Raw genomic sequence first — 24493 nt, 5'->3', positions numbered from 1 at the left:
TTAATCCTTGGAGGCTGCTAGATTTAAGAAACCTGTTAATGTGCTTCATTACTACTTCAACAAGCTTCAAGCCTGTGTTGTTAATACGTTTCAAAACCAACCTCATGATTAAAAGAGACTGCTGGAACATATGAACTGACACAATCATCACAATTCTTAATAGTAAATATCTGCCTCTGAAAAAGAGAGAAAGTAAGCAAACATCTACTCCCAGTTTACAAAACATTCAAAGTTGGGTCAAATTTTTATTTATCTTTAAAGCTTTGTGGTATTTTTCTTCTTCACAAGGTCACTTTGCATACATTTAGTATCAATCTTAGTTTTGATTTGTAGCATTCATTATCAAAAGTACAGATGTAACATTTAAAAAGTTCAATTTACAAACCTGGAACATAACCTGAATAAAGTTTATTGAAGGTTTAGTTATAACATCTATACAATATCTAGAAAAATACCATGTTAATTTTAAAAGAAGCAGTATGAAATTTTATTATACAGTACAAAGTCAGTGTTAGATGTCACTAAGTACGATATCATATTATAAATACTCATTTTAATCTAAGTTTAAATATGTTTCTTCAATTACAACAGAAATGTTCCAGAAGACCTAATCCTCGTTCCAAGCTTCTATCAAAGAGTATAATCCTCAAGATGTTTCATTCTACAGAATTCATTTTAACCCAATTTTTACTGCAAAGTTCTTGATCGCCAAGATATAAAGCTAAAATATGTATTTCCAGCATAGCAGGAGGTTACCACAAAGGCAAAGAACTGTGGGGAGAAGAGTAAAAATATGTTAGAAAAATATTTGAGAGCATTCTCGTTCATATGAAAAATCAACAATGGTATTTAGATAAAAGAAAAGTAGCAGAATTACTAAAATGACTTGGTTTGCCATCACAGTCAACGTTGTTTAAATAAGCTTTGTGTAGGAATGTAGGCCTAGAAGCAGCTAAAACATAGACTATTTCAACACTTATCTCCACATTATATTGCCTCAGAATGGATCCTACAGACTGGATGCCCACCAATGCTATACTTGCAGCTTTGAACATCAGTTGTTGGTAAAGACCAAGGGACAGTGTGAGCTCAGTCTAATGCTTTCACAGTGCTGCTGTGTTCCAGGAACTGCCTAAAGGCCACCTATGCCTCAGTGCAGCACACTGCGCATCCAGATAGGTCAGTTGGAGCAAATCTAAATTCAAAATTCACACCCAGGCACATTCCCAAATGATAGTAATTCCAGTGGTCCTCTACTAATGAATTTATTTTTCAGTGCAGACAGTGACAGCAACCACATTAAGATATCACTGCTTTATCAGAAAGTGACTGCAGAAGAAGCCTTCTATAGAAGGCTATATTTATTTTATATACGAAGACTTTTAGTAACTACAGAATATCAGTGGTGTTGCTTCCGAAGTCTTTGCAGCATATGTACCCAGAAGCAAAAGAACAGCTGTGAACTATTTCAGTTATACTGATAAAGTCCAATTCAGTGCCAGTGGTTCAGTTCCCGCTAATCACTGCATGTTGTTCAAAATAGCTTATGATAAGACCAGAATGTTTTGTGCTGGTAACTGAACCAAATAAAGCTGACGTTGCAAACAGGGTAAACCTTACTTTTCATGGAGGCTGGCAGTGGTAGGGACAAGAGGGAAGACAAACAAGTCACAATGAGGGAAATTTCAATTAGATACTAGCAAAAAAATGTTTGCTGTGAGAGAAATCAAATATGACAATAAGGCCTTGAGGCATTTTGGAATATCCATCCTCAGAAATGTGAGCAACCTGGTGCAAGCTAACCCTGTGCTGGGGGAGGAGAGGTTGGACCAGATGATCTCCAGAGGTTCCTTCCAGTCTAAATATATTTGATGATTCTAGTAACACTTCTTGCTTCTGTCACTGGCCTAGGTAGGCACTGCAGTTCTGAGAGCAAGGCACTACTAGGCATATATACAAGGCAGTAAATCTGAGCCTTCCAACAGAAGATTTTGGGTGAGTCTTATCTCACGTAAATTTAATCTGTGGCACCACAACTTCTAGATGATGATATAAAATCTGGTAGCAATAGGAAATTCCGACATTCTTCTTACCAAAATAATGTTATTTCTTAGAAACTAAAAGCTCCATTCAAAATCTTCCCGGTAGAGATCAAGTATTGGAGATGGATGATTCGCTAAATTCTCACAAATGTATATCCACAAAGCTCTTGATGTATTCAGAGAGCACATCTACATTTAATAGTTGATTTAGACAGTGCATTAGATGAACATTATTAGGGGGTATTAGAAGAGATTCCAAATATCCCATGAGCGTTGAAGCATTTTGCATAGAGCATGAATCAGCATGGAAGATTATCTAGCAGCAAGCAAGCTCCTGTCAACACCACTGGCTGAGAAGCAGATCAATAATTACAAACTGCCAAGAGGTGAAGATCCTGAACAGCACTGAAGTGACAGGGACATAGTTACATCATTCCCAAGACAAAAACAGAGCAGGTGTTCAGGTCTCTGTGTTCATCACTGTGTAAAATAAGCTTTGGGCAAAAGACAGAATTTGTGAATAGTCCAGAAAGGTTAATGCAGATGCATTAACCATCAGCAAAGTAGCTGTAATTCAGAGTTACTCCGATACAATTGAATTTGACCGCTGTTGCCAAAATGCGCAAAGTTCTTTTGCGGCTCCTTTAACTTAGCTAGAGAATATCTTCACCTCATCCGGTCCTTATAAAATTAAAAAACAAAAAGGGTTTTTTTAAACCCACTTTGAATGTTTTGGATTTCCAAATCTAAGTAGTAAATCAGCAACGTCAGAAACAGCTGGAAGTTACATGATTTTTCAAGTGTTGCCCAAGATTATCAAAAGGTGAGCTTGGAAGTCACTGTAGAAATGGTGGTACCATTCCCACAGGTGCTCTGTGTGTGGCTTAGCCAAGAAAAAGTTAAATGCACTTTAACCACATCAGCACAAAGTCAGCTGGGTTAGTTTAAACTGCTTTGGAAGTTATGTGAGTGCACTAAAGTAGCTTTGTGTTCACCCAATTTGTTCACTCAGAGGTAGAGGCCATAACCTCTGCTAGAAAGCTAGTAGTGAATGGGGGCAGGGGGGAGAAACAGTCTGATTTTAAAAACATTACAGCCTTTTCAGATGTGACTATCATCTCCTGGCTGAATTCCTAGTTGCCTTCAAAACCTATAAACTAAATTGCAGCTATCAACAGATTTTGTGTGCGAGTCCCTACTCCAATCTGCAGCTTCTTGAAATGCAGAATGTGTGCGTTTAAACCCTCACATCCAGAGAGGTGTTATTTGGTATCACTTTGTCAGACATATAACTGTGATTGAAACAAAAAATGTACTCACTGAAGAAGCTGCCCAACTGTTGTAGTTGTGACTGTCCAGTTCTTTGGTGACTGAAGATGCATCTACAATGGCAGCAATGAGGTACAAAATGAAGGCACTCCCATTAAAACACAGACCCTGTTGAAAAATAAAGTTATCAACTCATATGCAAAACCATTTGTTACCACTTTCTGTTCCAACGTTACAAAAATCTCCTCTGAAACATAATGCACGCATCCAACAGACACACGGAATGTGATTCCTAATGATTTTAACTTTCTCTCTCTAAGATTAGAATTTAATCACCCATTTTTTTTATATCCATGAACATCAGAGCATCACATTTTGGACCAGCTGCTCTTCCCATCAAGCTAAATGCTGAAAATATTAACTTAAATTCAGGCACTCTGATTTTCCAGAATTGAGAACAGGTACACAGATTGTTCATCACACTCTAAATATTAGGTGGTAAGTATATGAGACCACATGAAAACAAGCAAAGGAAAAAACCAACCCCCTCAACTGCAAGGAGAAGAACACTCCGAGTGGACTACATGGGTCACTGAAAGACCCATCCATGGCAGACATTGCATTTTTTCTTCTCAGCAGAAGATTTAACATCTCAGGGAATCTTATACCCATTGCTATGAAAGAAGCAAAGCAGATGACCTTAATCTTACATAAAATTACAGATTTTTTTCTGGTTTTGCATGTGAGAGACAACAGGAAAGGAAAGAAGGGCAAACATCTGAGAAAAGGCAAATGAAAAGGTACAAGTTTATTTTTCTTTAAGTAAGTAGCTTTAATACTTTGGCATTTACTTACTCACTACTTGCTCATGGCTATAGGAAGTTCATGCGTGTTTAAAAAAAAAAATCCCCTAAAACTCCCCCTGCTGCTTGTCTAAGGCATATGAAATACGCCATAAAACACACTTGGAGTTCAGAGTTGTCGTATGGCACTGGAATAACCACAACACTCTTTGTACCTAGTAACAATCACAGGACCTGGTAACTGTGAATTTAGACAAAGTCCTAGTGCTGTGCATGGTCCCTTCCCTTCAGCTTCTGGCCCTTTGTTTGCACCCCACAGCGTCACACACATATCATAAGCCTTAACTCTGTTGTCCAAGTTGTCTCTAAACGATGCCAGAGTGGTGAAGCAACAACTTATCAATTTCCATGGTGTGACCCACTGGATGCTGGGGATGTACATCAGTTATTCATAACTGAATTCACCAATCATGAACTATGTCACGATGTAAAAAAAAATGGAGAGAAATTCAGAAGGCAGAAGGCACCCACATCTGTCTCAGCAGCTCCCTCTGTGCACCAAAGCCCAGATCAGCAGATTGGAATGATTGGTATGGAAGCTCCTAACCTCCTCCTCCAGGACATTTGATTCAGGCAGACCTTAATTCAGACTTGGTGGAGCCTGTCCCACTGCCCCACATTCTAATGATGCACAGGGTTCAAACCTTCCTGAAGGGAAGCCATTCCCCAGAAACTTGCTTTCTGAGCTACAAGCCCTTCCAGTGAGCAGCATGCTGTGCTGTCACCTGTTATCTACTCAGTTCATGAGAGGTCTGACCAAATTCAGGCAAGCTGAAGAGCATTCACACTCTCCTGTGGATCCACATCCTTGCAGCTTCAGGACATTTGGAAAAGATCCACCTACCTACATGTCTGCAGAGAACATTGGGCAGTGCCTCAGCACTCGGCTGAAGCCCAGAACCAGGGACTGGAGGTTTTATTCATACACTTGCATGTGGCTTTTATATTGCCTCTATCAGCTCATCTAATAAAACACAGTATCTCCTTGTACAAATCTCACCTTTTCTATCTAGCCATTGCAGTAATAAAATATCCAAAGGCCAATTTTAGGATAGGGTGCCAAAAACTGGGAAGAACAACTTCTGCAACGCACTGATTTTCCAACTTCGAATTTGATTGCCTAGAATATTTGTTGTTGTTATTTTTAAATTTCCCGTTCCAGAAAGACCCGATTACTCTGGAAAGCTACAAATCCCTGCAATATCTTGTCATGTAGAAAAAAAAAAGCACATAATTTTTTTTAGAAGTGCTGCTTTGGGAAATAACACTGCTAGGGAAGATGGAATGCAATGCAAGCTGATTGGGCCGTTACTGCCAATATATTACTCAAACCAAATGGTTCATGCTAAATTACCATCTGCTTCTTAAATTCAAATCTACCCAATTTTAAAAGCTTCCATTGATTGTTTTAGCAAAGAACTGGCCCTATTACGGAGAGTCAGTTCTGAAGCACATCCTTTGGGTCAATTTGCAGTAAAGTAACTGCATCTTAAGCAATTTGGTAATGTGCTTAACCTGCAAAAAACCCAATTTATGACAGAGAAGTCCAGATGTAATTTTTTGGATACTGCATACAATAGGCACAGTTTGAGCTAAGTGTTGCCTAAGGAGGCAGAGCAATAACTAGCAGAGGCTGATACTTTGGAGAATGGGAAGAACGTGGCTGTAAACGCTCTCAAAAGGTGTGTCACTCGAAACGTGTGTGTCACGCCTCCATGAAAACATTAAAAACATCTCTCTGAACACCTTGGTCAGCCAGGAGTGGCAGAGGTTCAGTTCACAGGCTGCTCCCAAAAGCTCTTTTAATGCTTCAGGGAGAAAGAAGCTGAAATGCAAGCATCTTTAGTTTGTTTTGCATTTTCTCATCAAATCATCTTGTACTACAGAGGGAGACTGCCTTTTGGACCTACATTTGGGTGATCTTATCTACAATACATTTGGAACTCAGAGCAAGAAATGCACTCAGTTTCAAGCAGAAATTAATCAAGAACTGCAGCTCATCAGCCACACAGATCAGGGGCAGCTCATTTACTCACAGCTGTTGCCTGATAACAGCGTTAAATTGATAAAAGAAGGGTAATAACTGAAACTGTAACCAAATGGATACAAAGATGTTTTCCTTTTGAATGTACGTTACTTACATTTAATAGAATGGGGGGAAAAAAAGAAACAACGCACACTTCTAACTGTACCCAGACACATTACTGCTGTAATTGAAATAATCCAACATTTCTATAGCGGTGTTATAGCCTCAAAGGTAATTGCTGGCCATGAAACTTGAAAACAGAGAAGCTATCTGAACATAATCCTGCTTGTTGTTATTAGTAATTGCTATAGCTAGCTATTTATTACAGCAACAAAAGGGAAGGTGAGAAGTGTATTCATTTTTAGTCACATACACTGTTTGCAACACAGAACTCAAGCATATTTTATCATAAAAATAGCAGAATTCTCACTAATAACCCTTAGCTAGTAGAAAAAAGAGAGAAAAGCAGTATTCCATTGTATCAAAGAAATGCAAAACCAGATTTATGTTAATTCCTGTATGGGTCACAAATAGCCAGTCAGTTTGTATGACAATGACTTTTAGAATCTATTATCTTGAAAATCAGCATATTATGAAAATTACGCAAAAATACATGCTGACTTGTATAACTGGCAGGGTTTCTTCAAACCACAAAACTTAGAGCTGAATTTCAAATGTGTGTGAATTTTTGCTCTCATTACATCAGTTGTTCACCTAATTACCATTTAGTCTTGAGCTAAAAACAAAGGATTACATGGCAGGTACTTTACATACATATAACAGGTTAAACGCTACAGGAATGCAGAGACACCAGAGGATGCATCAGTATTTTATTCTCTTCAAAACCCAGCAAACCCAAAATAACAACGAGCAGATGTATTTACCACTGTGGTCCATGGCACCTGGGGGATCCTGGTGTAGGTCATGGTCATGTAGATGATCAGAAAGAAGACAGTGAGGACCCAGTAAAACACAGCTACAAACATTACCCAGCCAAAGGCTGGATATAGAAAGTATTCTGTTCCAGCGATCAGGGTCCACACCAGCAGCCCTAATATCTGCAAAAGTTATGGAGAAGAAAGATATCAGTTACACAGTTTTAGACTTCTTGCATTTGTTCTAGGTCAAGAACATCAGCACTGCCAACCATGTAATCATCTCACAAGCCGAGCTGGGGTGCTATATTGATCTAACTATATGTAATAGTAATCTAACAGAACTATATGTAATACTAATCTAACAAAAAGGAAGAACAAATAAAACTGTTTTTGCTGCAGCAGAAAGCTGCAAAAAGAATCACAGAATCTTAGAATGGCCTGTGTTGAAAAGGACCACAAAGATCATCAAGTTTCAACCTCCCCGCTATGTGCAGGGTCACCAACCACCAGACCAGGCTGCCCAGAGTCACATCCAGCCTGGCCTTGAATGCATCCAAGGAGAAAGGCAGAACAATGCATCTCAGATTTAGCTCACCCTTCTCTATTATGAGACCGTACCTGTGATGGTTTTACAGCTAGATCTCAAAAGTATTGTTCATTTTATATAATAGTTTTTTAAAAACTGAGAAAACATCACAGACAATGGTGTTTGAGTTCCAGTCTACTAGCTTACATTATTACCCTGCAGTCAGCAAGAAGTCCTGTGAAGAACCCTTGGGACCTTTAGGTCTCACCTACTACAGATGTGGGTAACTGAGCAGTTGGGGTCTAGGTCAAAATGGTCCATAAAACAGATCCTCTGTGGAATGCTGGGCACCACACGTGAAACAACTCTCAGGACCTTATAGTAGAGGTAGCAGTACAATATCAACAGCCACCACTGCAAAGGACCAGGTTGGGTCTATTCTTGTATACCACAGTTCTTGAAGCATTTCCTGAGTTACTGGCCACAAGATGCAGAACACACACTCAAGCAAAGTCTATGAGCAAATCCTAATCCATTAGTATGGGGAAAATAACCTTTCCTCTTGAGTCAAACAAAATACATCAGCTGGGGATTTTAACACGTAATCATCCATTTCCTCTAGGGTTAGCTGATCTCCAGTGCATTAAGGGAATGCAAACAAATCAAGCCAAATAGATGACAAAGAGATTTGCCAATGGGAGAAAATCTGTGTGTTTTACAAGATCTCCAGAAATTATTAAATCTCAATTATAAAAATAATGTTTTACTTCAAACCTTTTGTGTGTTTATGCATTTAAAAGCATTTTACTGGAATCAGATTTGGGAACTAAAATTCTTTTCCTTGAAATTAAGGCTTGCCTCTTTTTGTTATCTGGACTATGGTGAAACTGCCTAGCTGAGATCAGTGGGAGGAATACAGAATTAAAGGAAACAGCAATGCACTTATTTAACAGACAACATCCATAGCAAAACAGACTAGGGAACCTTCTACATCAATATCTTGTCTCTGGCAGTAGTTAGTAACAGATGCCTGAAAAAAACCATAAGAATAGATGACACAGCAGCAGCATTTCCATGGTACGTCTTCCAAGTATTCAGGAACCTGTTGTGGAGGGTCTTCCTGAGCCATAGTGATATCCTTGTAGCCCTTGAGAGGGTTGACATAGCTCCATCTGCATCACTACTGGCCCTGAACCCACACAACTTGTTGGCCGTGATACCATTTACTCTGCAACTGCAGAATTCAGCATTCCATCACTAACAATAAATCTCTAAACATTACATACAAGGTAGAACTACCCTGTTATCAAAAGCTGACTCCAATCCGTCCCGCTAAGTTTTAGCAGCTGATACCTATTTACTTTGTCTTCAATTCATCTTCCAAACTGCCACACAAACAAAAATCAGCCTTCAATTCATTGTCTTGGGCATTCACAGTGTATTCCCATATAACATTCCTACTTTCATCCACTTCTACACACTGTACTCCTAAAAGAACCACTAAACGCTACCTTGTTGTTGTTGTTGTCTTTTTAATAGAAAAAGCACAAATGATAATTTAAGCATTTCTTTCACCATTTTTTCCAGTTCAGCAATATCTGGAGCACGGGTTTTATGGGGAGTGGCTGAGGGAGCTGATATTGTTCGGCCGGGAGGAGATTCAGGGGAGATCTGATTGATCTCTGCAACTGCCTGAAAAGAGGCTGTGGTGAGGTGGAAGTCAGCCTCTTCTCCCAGGTAAAAGTGATAGAATGAGAGGGAACGGCCTCATGCTGCACCAGGGGACATTCAGGTTGGATATTAGGAAGAATTTCTTCTCTGAAAGAGAGGCGCTGCAGTGGCACAGGCTGCCCAGGGAGGTGGTGCAGTCACCGTCCCTGGAGGTGTTCAAGAACCATGTGGATGTGGCACTGAGGGATGCAGTTTGGTGGGTAGTGTTGGTGGTAGATTGATGGTTGGACCGGATGATCTTGGAGGTCTTTTGCAAGGTGAATGATTCTATGATTCCATCATTTGATGCACTAGAGCTGGCTTGGGCTGGGCTAACAATTCCCAATTCATGCCAGCTACCAGGGGAGGGCAGCATTGCCTCACAAGAACAGCTCCGATAGCATTAACAGGATAGTCTAAAATCCGAAGTTAGTGGCTCAGCAATGCTTCTGACAGTTAGCTCTAATTCTAGTTTCATTCTAACCACATTTCACTAATAGCAGCAATTCGGTTAATAATGCCTTAAATTACACAAACTACACACGATTAGATTAAAAACCAACTCAATTTTAGTGCAGCAACTGCTTTCAGATTATACAATCTTGATAGGCCATTTAGCTCACAAAATGCCCTTTTCTTGCAACACAAAGATGTTTCCTGTGGCGCCCACGCTCATTAACCCAAATTTAAATTCATTATCCATAAATTATATCAATGAATAATTGGTCTCATGCTTAATAAACAGCTATTAAAGGCAGATTTATCCTCTCTTTGATTTGCCAGTACAACACCAACAAAGGACACTTGGAGACAAAGAAAACAGAGAAATATAATATTAAATACCTGAGGACAATGGAGTTGGTTCTGAGCGAGCTTGTACAAACAGACAGACTTTTTACCACAAGAAGTGCAATAATATGGAAAAAAAGCTGAATAGCAGCTCCAGTACAAATGAGATTGGTCAGAACACCTCAGCTTATGCAATGATCATTTCTGAATATGGTAAAACCTTTACAAACAGCAAGTTATCAAAAAAGAAAATCCCAAAGTTACATGAGATCACTAAACTTACACAACTGCACAGTGCAGCTATTCAGACATGGACACAGCAATGCTGGAATTCCCAGTTAACTTTCTTCCAGTCAAATTCTAATGTGTGATTACTCTCTGTCACTTCAATATTTAAACGGCCATACATCTTGCTTGTATCTCAAAGAGCTGTTTTGAATGCATGTTTGTAGCCAGCCTGCATCAATGGCAAACCAATTTATCTAAGCAACTGATATGCACCATGGATTTCTCAGATTTACATTCTTCACCAGTTCTTGGTTCATATGCATCGTAACTTTGATGGGTTGCATATTTGAGTGCCCCTGACATTTTCAGTTAGACCCAGATACTCTTACTGCATATTACTGGAGCTGACAGGCTGAAATAATATTTCAGACTTCTTGATTAGACCTGAAAAGGTCAGACCAGCTCATGGTCAACAATTCACTCTCTGTGTAGTTAAATGATATGGCAAACGGTTTTATTGCCCATGTAAACACGTGCAATAAATTGATTTAAAGTTCACGCTGGCCGACAGTACCTACAAAATACCTAAGGTGTCAAAGGAACAGACACAGCTAGACGAGTCTTTCATTATTAGCTTGTCTTTTCAGCATGTTAAATACTGAGACGGCTTCTGTGGTGTAAAAGCCTGTCTCCTAGTGTTCTGATTGTCCCTTACATTACATGTTTGCTGTTCAACAGATCAGTACAAAGTGGATGACACTTGTGCATCTGATGGAACCGAGAATACCACTTTTGCTGATTTAGTAACAAGCCTCCCTGCTGGGAATAAGGGCTACGGCTACATCCAAATGGCATCTTAATCAGCTCCCAGTGCACAGAACGTGGCAAGTGACTGACAGGTAGGCAACACTGTAAAGCAGAGACCAGCACCTGCAATATCTGGGGAATGCTCACAGCCACTCCGTGTGTACATAACTTAGCCTCATGACTTCAGATTGGCCAGAAGACAAGGAGAGCTCCACTCAATAACTGGGAAAGGCCCAGATCTCATAATGCTACAGTGGATTGGTAGTAGTCAAGTGTTTCATTTATTGACCAGTCAGAATATGTTTATTTAGAGTTATAGGAGCATACTGTGATGCTGTCAAAAGGACTTTAAGAAAAGGAAGAACAAACATAACGAAGAGAGATGAAAACAATGCATGTGGCAGCTGGATTATCAGGCTATCGGGGCTTCTGCAGCTGGGTCCAATCTCCCAAGTCGGGTGGGAGATATAAATTCCACTCATCAGTAAATCATAAAGGCAAGCAGTTTTCCCTTGTTCATTGCAGTCTATTATTTCAGCTTGGATGTCTCTTTTGTGATTATTTGGCTGCCAGTTGCCCAGGTACCTCCATTAAGGCATTAATGTGTCAAATACACTAATGCATACTTCAGCAGTTGGCAGATACCATAAAAAGGAAATAACTCTGTAGCAAAGTCCAATATTATTGAGCACACAAGTTTAAAATTAGATGCTTAATTACATATTCAAGCTCTTAAATAAGTGCCATAATTTATCTGCAGTGCTAAGAATCAAAAGTATCAGACCACTTAGAGACTTGAAAAACAGAGGCTTTGTTGCTGAGCAGGTGAGATGCATCTTGTCTCATGTTGCTGGTACAAGCAAGCAGGTATGAAACAAGAGTGAGCTTCAATCTGTGCATTTGGTTTTGCTTTCAGAAGCAGCCTGAAAATTGTAGAACTGAATCTGTACTTGCAAACTATATTTAAAAGCCTGTGATGTACTCTGCGACTGTTCTGGTGATGTTAACATTGCAAAATCTGCAGCATTCATTCTGACTGGTTAACTCAGTAACACAGTTAAAATAGCGTAGACATCCCTTTCAGAGGAAAAAGAAAGCTCACTGAGGCAGAACTGGCTGGGAGAAAAACCCAAGGCTCATCTAATTTCATGAAGTAATAACTATGTGGCATCCTTACCTGAAGCTTTTTGTATTTATCCTAGAAATGCTTTCCAGGACCATTGCAGTTAGCCATATGCCTAAGTATTGTAGGATTTATACAGCATTGCTGCTGGCAGAGATGAAAATGACAGGAGAAGGAGAGATGTACATTTGCAGAAACAGTTTTCTCCCCTACTCAAGGCACCTAAACATGGACAGGCTCCAGCAAACAGAAAGCAAGATGTCTTGCAGCTCCTTCCCAAGAAAACAGATTTACTACTAGAACAAAGAGAGACCACTCTAAATTATTGCACATCTTTATTTCACTCCTAAATCACAATCCAGGAGCACCCCCAGCCTTTTCTTCCTTAGGCTACACCCTGCCTGTGAAAAAAAACCACCAGGGAGTCTGCAAGCAAGGAGAGCACAAACACTTCTCAAACACCGAAATGAAATATCAGATACCATGAATCAAACTATGCCAGAAGGGAAATAGGGTGAAAAGATAATGAAGAAAGAGGAAAAAAAAATAAAAAAAGAGGAGAAAAAAGGGTATTCTTCCCTATACTACCTGTAAAATATAGCCAAGACAGCCAGTTGTCATAATAGGAAGATTCATTTGCAATATATTTGACAGATGCAGAATGACTTTTTTTTCTTCCTGCTAAGGCTAAATGGAATAAGTGTTTGCACTGCATTTAAATAATCTCTTTAATTGGAGTTTTTGAGCTCCGACACAGTATGTGAACCAATATCCATCAATTTTGTTATCTGCCACTAGAGGGAGAAAAGCCACTGCTTTTGTAGAAAAACCTTTCACGAGCCCTCACGCGTTGCAGATGATCAACTGGCAGCGATGGATTGATTTCCATGCCCAGGAATCACCTGCCCAGAGAGAAAGGTGGTGGGGAAGAGATGGAGCAACACACAGAGATAACTCTCAGGGCTCCCTAATACAAAGGGACCAATTTGCATGCAGTGCCCAAATCCAGCAGCCTGAAAGAGTGCTCTCAAATGAAGAGATCCATGCGCCAAAGAGCTTGCTTGAGTCATGTGGAACAGTATGACAAAGCTTTCAGTCAATTAGAGAGTGTACAGAATGACTTTGATAGTTTAATTCCGTACTTGGCATGATGCACACAGCAGCAAAGTCAAATGTAAATTGAGCTACAAACTACTCAAAATAAAGCTCATTTGTTTGTTTTGCTTAAAGAAAAAAAAATAATTCTATATTAAAAATATATTTTAGTGTCCATGGAGGAAGAAATACCAAGAAAAAAATACAGTGAAAGCGAACAAATATAAGATAGATGAAATATCTGCCCAGACTAAAGTACAGCCCAACAGTTGATTTGGTTTAATGCCAGCAAATCTTGTTTTCTGTTCAGTCAGAAGAAAAGGTGACTCATATTTGGCGACATTTTACAGAAATACGGGATCCTTGCTGAACTACCTTAGGCATTTCAAGACCCTTGTTAATTATCGTACCTTGTAATAATCTAAGCAATGCATGCGTTTCTCTGATTCAGTTGCAAGCACTTTTTAAACATGAAGCACTACAACAGACCAACATCAGTCAGTTGCTGCCCTTCTCGTTACCGATAACACCGCACTGGAAGTATTTATTATGCTGAGATCCCCTCAGTGAAGGAAAGGACTGCAGTCCACCCAGGCTGTCTTATTTTGAGACAGCTCTGCAGGAATAAACTCTGCTTCTATAGACAAAAATCCTTTGAATTCCGTGCAGTTTCACAGGCTGTACATCAAATGAAAACAGGCTGCTGTGTTTCTGCTGAGAGGTTTTCAGGGCTTGTCATTCCTAACAGAATTCAGAAAGCCACAGTTCTTGCAGAAACATCCAGGTGGTCATAGTGGACATACATAGAAAGTATTTTTTGACTTATGAAGTACCGCTTTTAGAACCAAACTCTGCCCGAACTATGGAACTCTCTCCTATGTTTGAAAATGTTTCTATTCACAAGAAAAATGTGGAAAATTGAGCCCCTTTTAAAGAAATTTCCCAGAATTGTCAGAATAGTTAAAGAACTATTTTTAAGCAATCTTCAAATTTCCTGTCACACTTATGGCTCCATAGCGGCAACAGCAAGCACCCTTCATGACAGTAGGGGCTTGAAATGCTGGCAATACTTGCTATTAATGGAAAGGAGAAATCTCTCATAGAGTTGTTTTTTAGAACAGCTTGCACTAGAAAAGAAATCATAAGAGGCAGAAAGTGTCCAAACATGCTTCAGAAGTATGTCTTCCCTACAGTGAACTCTTACTTAGGAGCTTAGTCCAAATCCTCCTGCAAACCACAAAGAAAAACCTGTAGACCTAGGCTTGAAATTATTTAACCTCATGTTCACTGGAGATTTTGTTCATTAGGAAGGACGCCCATCTTGGAGCGAGAACTCAAAGGACTTCAAGAGCAGGCAGACTCTAATGCCTTTCCCACAGCTCCAAGTAGCAGGGAAATCTTCCCTCAATACCTCTAATTCTCTAAGAAAGAGCCCCAAAACACCTTTGTCTACAGTAAAAGGGCCAGACCTGCTTACATCTGAGTCAGTAGAGAAGAGCCAGTTCTGATGTTTAGTATATGATGCTCATTAGCCAGATCAGTCATGCGGTGAGGATGTACTTACCTAGCTAAAGCATGTGTAAATAAGGATATGGGCTTGATATTATAACATGAGGGTGAGCCACCTTGCAAGAGACTATTAAGTCTCATCAGGAAGAACTGTGAGAGGCAGGCACCTACTGGCTGACACATAAAGCATCAAGTTGGAAACTTATTTTTCTGAACACAATGGGTGTTGCTATGCTGCATCACTTACTGGGCATAAAACCAAAAGACTTCAGCACACCCCAGTTTTATGTTGACTTAAGATGCCAACTCAGATGAATTAATCACATGGCTCTCCTGTTCTCATCTTCATAGATGAGATCACTGACTCCACTGCAATTCATCAACTCAAGGGTCAATTCAACAACATGAAGGGTCTTCTGTAATATGGTGGTACAGTTCTCTACAACCAACAGCTGAGAAAAGAACTCAGGGGGTGGGAGAGTAAAGAACTGTCCTGTCCATCCCAGTAGCATACTACAATACCGAGCTCTTGCTTCATCTGAGAAACATGCAAGGAATGTGTGAGACTGGAGCTAACACCAGTCATGCAGACCAAAAAGAGAAAGAGTGAATGAAAACAACTGAAGATGTTCTCTGGAAAACACATCCCATCCCATGCCCATCAAATCTGTGAAAACAATACAAGGGGCTTTGCTACACTTAACAAGAATTTTCTTCTTACTATTTATTTATTTATTTATTTATTTATTTATGTGACAAATTATTGGAGGCAGGATAGTGGATATTCATAAGATAGACAAAACATAAAATTGAGCTTGGGTTATAATTTTTTCTATGCGATCAAAACAGCCAAAATGGAACATTAGAAACCATTAGAAAAGGAATAGAACAATAAAAACTCCAACCAACAGTACACATCGCTGTTCTTTACCAATCAGTTGCGTACCTGCACACTGGGAATGTTCTGTTGATACAGGCTGGTTTAGCAATAGGGATCAGTATATTAGTTTAAGGACCAATATATTAGTTTAGCAAAAGGAATCAGTGAGTGCTAGTTCTAAAACTTTCCAGTTTAGCTTTGCTTGGTGTGTGAACAGCCTTGTTTTTCTCAATGATTCTGCTTCACAGGAGCACTGGAGTCACAATAGACTACTTTTATCTTTGCATCCACCAGGTGCAAGGACTTCTTCCTTGGATTTCACATATATTGTTTTGGATTAGAGTGCACTAAGATAGAAAGTTGCTCGTTATGGCCTAACAAGCAATGGAAATTTGCCAAACTGGGGAAAAACAGCTGAAGGTCAGCCAAAAGTCACTGTGATGAAGCTGAAGGAGAAATAAAAGGAGGAAGAAGGTGGTTGTATGATCACCTTAGATGCAACTGCACATGTTCAGAAGGATATTAGCATATATTAATGAGTTATTGGAAAAGAATGAATATGTATGCCAATGTATTACATATGTATGTCTTAACTGTTGAAATGTAGAGCCAACCCCAAAACAACAAAAACAAAAAAACACCAAAATCTGATAGCCAAACTGAGGAATTCATAGTCACAGTATATAATGGAGATCAGAAATAAGAGAGGTTTAGAAAACATACAAACTCCTAGAAGACAGGCCAGCCCATGGCTATTACCTGTATATATGACATCCAACACACAATTGTTAGAAGCCAGAAAACCATGCCATGGAAGGCTCTTGCTCTGTGTGCTCCCCTTCTCACAGTCCCTCATAGGTTTCCAGTATTAGTGATTATTAAAGACAGATTAGCAGGTCAAACAGCCCAATGATCCTCTCCTTCACAACCACCACGATGCACTGTGGGTTTAACTGGCCTTACTTCTCTGCAGGATACCCTGGCAACTGAGCACTGAAAGCTGCAGAAGTGTTGGCAGACGAGGATGAGACACGCACACAACATAGCAACACAACATTTTTTTCTAAAGTAGGGCTGTGAGGAATAACCTCATACACTGGCAAAGAAACTGGCCTGAATGATACCTTTACCAAATCTATCTTCTCAGCAGAACACTGGTTGATCATTAACAAGTCATTAAAATGTGTACAAAGCATAGAGATTGGTCCATGTCCCAGGGCACTTTCCACATTAAAGGCTTCAAGGTTTTTGTGGGCTGCATTTGGGAGCACACATCTGTTTACCAGCTGCCCACCAGTGCCTGTAAATCCCAGCTTAACGCTTATGTTTTGCCTGAGGAATGACACACACAGGGTTTATATAGGCAATGCACTTTGCCATGCATTACACATGCATTAGTTAACTTGTAACATCCTTGCTAGCCATCATTTTACCTATAGCAGCAGCCAGGTCTTTGACCACAATGCTTCTTTATCCAACAAAACTACATTTTGATGCAGGAGACAGCATGACGGATCCTTTGCAGGTCAGTCAGGAGAAAGTCCCAAGGTCAGCTTCTGTCCTAAGGCATGCAGAGGGGTTGCATTTGACCGGGAATGCACTGGTTCCTGCTATCAGCTGCTCCATCAGTGGCACGGTTTAATGTAAAAATAAAGAGGGGTGGTGCAAAACCTTGCTGCAGACAAACAGCCTGCCTTAAAAAGCACTTATTTCTCTAGAAGGGCACTCGGTGAAACAGTGGGAAGGCAATGACCTCCACAGTGCTTAATCTCTAAACCTGACCTCGGCCAAGAAGACTGCCTGGCCTCCTGTCCAGCAGTCATGATAGATGGGAATAAAAGGGAAGGCGCTGCTCCCTCATCCTGTATGGCACCACCTTCACTTCCATGAGAAACACCTTCCTATTGTTCAGCAGTGCCTCTGATGTGAAATTCACCTTTTACAGTCTGTGCAGCTTCCTGACAGTGCTGGGAGAAGCAGTGCTGCTGGGGCCAATGCCATGGGCTGCAGCTGACAGCACCGTGTGTCTCCAGCCATTGTTCACTGCAATTCCTGCCGTGCTTTGCCCTTCAGCAGCAGACACGAAAAATGTAAGAGTGTAATACATCCACAAACAAAAGGATTTGCTTTTTCAGATGCTCTAGGAGGGAATTTTCACTCAGTGCTGTTTATGAGTATGAACTTTAAAGTTATAAAGCAAAACAGTCACAAAGAAACACACACTACTGGAGGGGACTAATATTCCTGTTTCCTAATGGTTCCTTTTGTGCATTTTAAGAAACAGCACACTTGAAGATCCAAACACATTTGGTTTTAAAACTAGCAAATAAGTGCCATACTTTGATTATTTTTTTTCTTTTTAAAACCCTCATTATAAATCATCAAAACAGGTGAAGCAACAAGGTTAAGTGTTCTTGTATTTAACATGCAAATATTAATGCATTTTGGAGCTATGAGTAGAAGCTGTAGCTGATTTCTCTGAGGAACAACATTCACAGATAGGTCATTTAAATTGCCCCAGCCCCATACAAGCAGTACGGGAGCAAAAACGCAGCCCATGTGAGCCATGGGGATAATTCATTGAGCTGATTTCTCATGAGTCCTATCATCAAATCCATATGACGCCTGACTTCAAATTTAAAATATCTCCATGCTGATTTTAATTTTAAAATACCTCTGTACAAAATTACGTGCAGATTTAAGAGCTGACATCAGTGGCAAAATTCAAGTACTTAGTGGAAGGAGTTAAAACAGCCTTGCAGGTTTTCCTTGTTACAATTCAAGGTTCAAAACAAAACACACCTAAGCACACAAACTGGGACACCACACTGGCACGTTGTTTTTTTAATTCTTATTTTGAGATTTGAAGCTGAGATTAGAAAAGAGAGGGAATTTCTAGGGATGCAAAATCTCATCTTGAGAAAGAAAGGGCTTCAGGAGTACCAATGCATTTTTAACTGAAGGATGGGGTCTGCCCCCAACTTCCTCCAGGAGCAGCTTTTCAGTTGGGATTTTTTAGATGACAAGCTCAACATACTACCTTCTGTTTGTGCAAATTTATTGTTTTTTATTGTTAGTTCACAAAGATACAGGAGTTTTTTCTGAGAGAGGCTGCAGACTTTAAAGGCAAGTAGTAGAGATATATTTCCACAGTTAAAGACCATGGTACAGCCCTGGTGCTCTGGGTATTAATTATCCCATATAATGCACCCATACAAACTGTGAGTGTGTAGGCTTCACTTGTTGCATACAATCAATGTGTGTTTCTCATTGATACCATTGGGAAGTGCATTTTGAGGAAATGATAACCCTTCCACAGAGAAGGACTGTTAGCTTCAGTAATCTCTAACTGCCAGAAATCTCCTTTTCTCTTTTATTATGATTTAAATAGAAAAAAAAGCTCAGAATTCTGAGCTTGGAAAACACGATCACATACGTCAACCTGAACATGTTTTCCCCATTATAGCTATTTATTATCATTATTTTTATTAGCATAACTATCATTGTTTCTTCACGAACATAATCACACAGAATCACAGAATTATCAAGGTTGGAAAAGACCTAGAAGATCATCTAGTCCAACCATTACCAATACTTCCCAGCTAAATCATATTCCCCAACACAATATCCAAACGTTTCTTGAACACTCCCATGGTCGGTGACTCCACCACCTCCCTGGGCAGTGCATTCCAATGCCTGACTACCCTTTCCAAGAAGTAAGGTAAGGATAATGGTAGGAAGTGTTTCTCCTTTGTTTTAATAAATTCATATAAATGACAAAAGTTTGAGGTATTTTTTTGTTCTTCTACCTTGGCCTTATCCCTCTTTCTGCATACAGACTTTTCCTTAGGAAAGGAATCTTCCTATCTCCCCTCATCTCCCAAAAGAATTCCAGCTCCCTGGGCTAGAAAACTCTGGTTTCCCAATGCAACGATTTGTGTAAATTATTTTTCAGCTTTGGTGCACATGTACAAGTTAAACACACCCATGCACAAAGAAAGTCATCTTGCCCTCTTTGAACGTTAAAAAGGTGAACTATTTTTACATGTGAATTCCTAACCATGGTTACTTATGAATTACAACTGATTATTTATGTAGTGCACTTTGTTTAAATGGTATCTACTTTCTTCAGGAGAACAATGCAGCATACAGCTGCTTTATTAATAATGTCATCGGCTCTTTGTTGCTATTTTTACATTTCCATCTTCCTGTTAGGCCACGTAAATAGAGATGCCTATAATTAGCGGACGAGAAGTATTGTTTCACAAATCCTAACTGTTACATTACAATAGAAAGCTCATTACTTCTTTGGAAATAACTTCATAGTTATGCAGCTTTATGACTGTGTGTAATGTGGTGCGATGGGAAAAACAAAGAGAATATCTGCTAAGAAAGCCTATTGCACAAAGAATTCAACCTACAGAATGTTCTTTGGAAAGAGATGTCTTAATGAAGATATCGCACGTGATAGGATCCAGCTTATAGAATCAAGGTACCACAGAACCATTAAGGTTGGAAAAGAGCACTAAGATCACCTCGTCAAAATATCAGCTCATCCCCCCCATGCCCACTGACCTCAGTGACCCTCAGTGCCACATCCACATGGTTCTTGAACACCTCCAGGGATGGTGACTGCACCACCTCCCTGGGCAGCCTGTGCCACTGCATCACAACTCTTTCAGATAAGAAACCTTTCCTAATATCCAATCTTCTCTCTAAATAAGCTGCCATACTGCCCATTGCACTGACTGCTGAAAACCCCAGCCTCACTTCAAATCTGAATTTGTCTAATTGTCACTTTCCAGGTATGTCCTTTTCTCACATCTCTACTAGTACTGATAAATTAAATATACCTTTGTACTAAAAGCCGTTTTTATAAGTGTTGATGAGACACAACTGAAGAAGAGATAATCATAAATCTGTGCATGCCTGTGTTTTCCTTATTATCAGAAGGAGCAGAAAAGGATTTACTTTGAAGGACTACCGGAACAGGGAAAATAGTGAATTTTCAGATGAAATTAAATTCTCATTTAAGAGCCATTACTGCTGTTCCACAATTAATATTTGCAGAATAGTTTGGGGTGCAAAAGCAACTTTAAGATGAGCAGTTCTAAACAAGTGAAAATACTAATGCCAAAGGTAGAAAATTAATTGGACAAGCTTGAAAACAGACACTGTGGATCAGACATTCTCTTGGAGCAGTCCTTGTCATCAGCTCATTTTTTAGGTTCTGCAGAAAAAAACCTCGCAAGCTTGAAGATCTTCCCACAATGGGCCTGTTATATGTGATAAATACTCAAGTGGTGCATGCAGCATAGGAGAACAAAGTTAAAAAGCTCCACAGGATACCTGACACTTGAAATTCAAACTACCAAAGTCATAAATTAAGTATATATATGCCTGTGTGTAAGCCAGGGTGTAATGTTCCCCCAACTGCTTCAATGGGCTTTGTGTAAACAAAGAACAAAACAACTGGCTGCAAACGTCAGCTTTCTAGTGCAAGGAAAGCAAGTTTCCAGTCAAGGAAAAAAACCTTCCTGACCTGAAGACACTGGCTTATTCAGATTTAAATAAGTGACCAGAGATGATTTAATGCCCCTCAGATGTCTACTTTGCTTTTCTGACAGAGGCTGCTGCCCCACAAGGGTGACAGCTGCACACAAAGCTGCTCGTGAATTACTGCACAGTGCTGCCCAGCATACCCAAGGTAAACAAATCACTGGCTTGGGTTATGGCTGTACACTGAACTGTGAGCAGCAGCCAGCAGCACGGCACGGGGAACTTTTAAACTGCCCGCATTACGGAGCTACCAGCCTGGAATCAGAGCTTCTCAATTTTCCTCCTGTAGTACATGAACAGAAAAATCAAGAAACATTCAAGAACAATGAGACCTTCTTGGCTGTTGCACTCCCTGTAGGTATTTATGCCTCACTCTTCCCACAAGAAAGCTAATAGCTTTTGGGTTTTATGCATATACAACTCCATTTCTGTCTCTAAATCATATTTTCCAACAAAGACTTCAAGACTTCTGCAAACTACTCAGGTTACCATGGATTAACACGAGTGCTCAATCTTTTGGCTTGCCTAGGCCACACTGAGTGAAGAGGAATTGTCTTGGGCTGCAAAAATTGCTCCAAAAGTAACACCTCTTATTTATTTCCATGGAAACCACACCACAATAACACCATTAGACAGAGCAAATTCTCAGCTACAAAACAGTGCTTTTCAGCACAGTCACCAGCATTAGCTATATATTTTCACCACCAGTGAAGGAGGTGGTGACTTATTGTTGCCACTGCTGGAACAAGGCACCCACCACCTTGCTGTGCCAGCATCCACTGCTTGGTCCTCATAAACATTCATCAGGTATTGATGAATGTCAATGGGCACCATTTTTTCCACATGGAGGAGTTCAGTTCCACCCCTTTGCTTCATCCGCACTTCCATGTCAGATGCCATTCTGTCAGACTGCCCCTCTGCTGCCATCTGTCACACAGCAACAACATGTAATGGGATAGTGGTGGGAATGTTCAGCCTCTACTGCTGTACCACTGCCATCTTCATCTGACATCTTGGGACAACAAGAGGCATTACTTTCAGAGCGGCCCTCATAAAATACACAATATTATTAATATACACATAACAAAACATTTTAATTTTTAATATTTTTCTTAAAACATTAAAAAGGAGAGGAACAAAACCATAAAACTAGTGGGATATTTGACCTTGTTTTAGTGAAACCAATGCATCGATCTGGTTTGATGGCAGTGGCTGCAATTCTTATTAAGCTCCCAAGGTATTCATTGCAGATTTTTGACGACATTTTTCTCCTCCTGTACTTCATCCTTGAAAACAGTTGCTCACAAACGTGTGTGCTGCCAAAAAGCGAAGACATGAATGAAGTGGGATTGTAAAGTGAAGGATGTTCTTCTCTGTTAAGATAAGGATTGTGAAAGTTTGGCAAAGAGACATGATCAGATTTTTGAGTTGAATATCTGATTGCAACTCTCTACACTCCATTGGAAAATTTCCAGGCCATGTATTTGCATGGACTGTCACAAACATAAATTTCTGATTTTTATTTTTGCGATCTTGAAACCTGTTCTCAAATTCACTCAACAAAACAGAAAGCACAACTGTGTTTTTCACTGTTCAGAGCACCGTGTTTAGCCAGTGTATCACAATGCATACAACTATTTGCCATCTCTTGAGTCAGCTCTGCACAGCACTGCTCTCCCTGTGCCCTGATTTCAGCCAGCACAGGGTTAATAATGCACCTATGGTTTGGTTGTTGTTGATTGATGGGTGCATTCCTAGGCCCAATCTGTAGAGAAGAGCCAACCCCCCTTATAGCGAGGGCCTTGGCTGTGCCACATTGCCAGCCATGCTGTGCTATGGATTGGACATGCCTGAATTATTGGGACTTCCACGCCTGAGCAACTACAAGTCACAGTGGAAAGGTATTCCCTATACACTGCCCTTCTAGCTCCTCTGCAGGCACAGCACTTTCCTTCAGACAAAGCATGCTGTTAGCTTGCAGACCAGTACAAGTCGCTGAGATATCAGCAAAGCGTGCTCACCTTCCCAGCACAAGGTTGGAATTTTGGAAGACAGGCCAATCTCTTCAGCCTGAGACCCAAAAAAATCTAAACAAAATACAAGCACTGCATGCTTGCTCTCCAGCCTATCTTATCCACTCATCCTCACCCATCACAGATGCTGAGGCAGAAGGTCAGGATACATGGCTACATCTCACGTCATGGCTTCATGAATAGCACAGACTAAACTGTGCAAGCAGATGACACTACTGACCACCAGTGGAGGAGTCTAGCTCAGGTCACAGCTTGCTGTGGTTAGGGACATAGGGATGGGGTCCATCTCTGTCTTGGTGCAGGTGGTCACGGACAAGCAGCTGGTGGTACCAATTACCAAAAGTGCAGCAACCAAATTTATTGCGAGTGGTCTGCATTTGACCTGCAGTTCAGTAACAGGAGATGATGCAGTGCACACGCCAAGTTACAAGGGAGAGAGCTCAAAATAATGCAGCAGCCAAGGAGCGGAGGGGGTTACACCCTGAAGCTTTGCTCTAGTTGTAGGCTCTGCTCCCATCCAAGTAGATCTTCTGGAAAACTGGAGCCTTTTCCTGTAGATTTGTTTAAATTATAACATCCCCAGTATATACAACCAACTAAATGATATTTACTTAGCTCAATTCCACACCTTTCCTCTTCCCCTTGCCTCACGTTCAGACCACAGCTTTCTTCCCAGTATTCTCATCCCGAGGACTACAATAGAGCAGACACAACCAGTGAGCATTTCAGCTATCTACTCCCACTCAGAAGAAGTGCCCATTTTCCCACTGAGGGAGAAGGGAAGGCCAGGAGCCAGTAAACTGATATTGGCATTTTCCTTCAAAGGTCTGTGTGTGGGGTCAGAGCCGTTTGGTATATTTTCCCCAGAAAGCTTTATTTTAGTTGTTTCAAGTCAAAGGTGGAAAATCAAAGAGGGTAAATTCTTCAGAAAGCCCAAAACCAGAAGAATACAAAAAGAATTACTTCGCAGATTCCCTCACTTCAAACTACCAGCCATTCCCGCATTAAAACCCTCTCACTGAAAACAGCCCACTGAGCTGTGCACAGAGACACATCATCTAACTTCCTGCAGCAGACGAATTACAGGTCTAGCAAACAGAACTGCAAGCAGGAAGGAATTAGGCTACTGAAGCACTTCATTAGCGGGGAGCTTTGC

The 24493-nt window shown here is 40.3% G+C and overlaps 1 protein-coding gene across 1 annotated transcript in view; it reads right to left on the bottom strand.

The window, feature by feature from the left end:
* Nucleotides 1–214: 214 nt before the first annotated feature.
* Nucleotides 215–24493, bottom strand: part of CMTM8 (CKLF like MARVEL transmembrane domain containing 8) — a 34183-nt gene continuing 9904 nt past the window's right edge. Inside the window, exons 2-4 of the mRNA XM_015854001.1 lie at nt 7085–7258; nt 3363–3479; nt 215–771 (exon numbers count right to left, since the gene is read on the bottom strand). Coding sequence (XP_015709487.1) covers nt 688–771; nt 3363–3479; nt 7085–7258 — 375 coding nt within the window. The 3' untranslated portion in view covers nt 215–687. The remainder of the gene's footprint in view (nt 772–3362; nt 3480–7084; nt 7259–24493) is intronic.

Source organism: Coturnix japonica, chromosome 2 (assembly GCF_001577835.2).
Source record: "Coturnix japonica isolate 7356 chromosome 2, Coturnix japonica 2.1, whole genome shotgun sequence".
Classification (NCBI taxonomy): domain Eukaryota; kingdom Metazoa; phylum Chordata; class Aves; order Galliformes; family Phasianidae; genus Coturnix; species Coturnix japonica.
The sequence above is the reverse complement of the archived record's forward strand: the minus strand, read 5'-3'. Positions and strand labels throughout refer to the sequence as shown.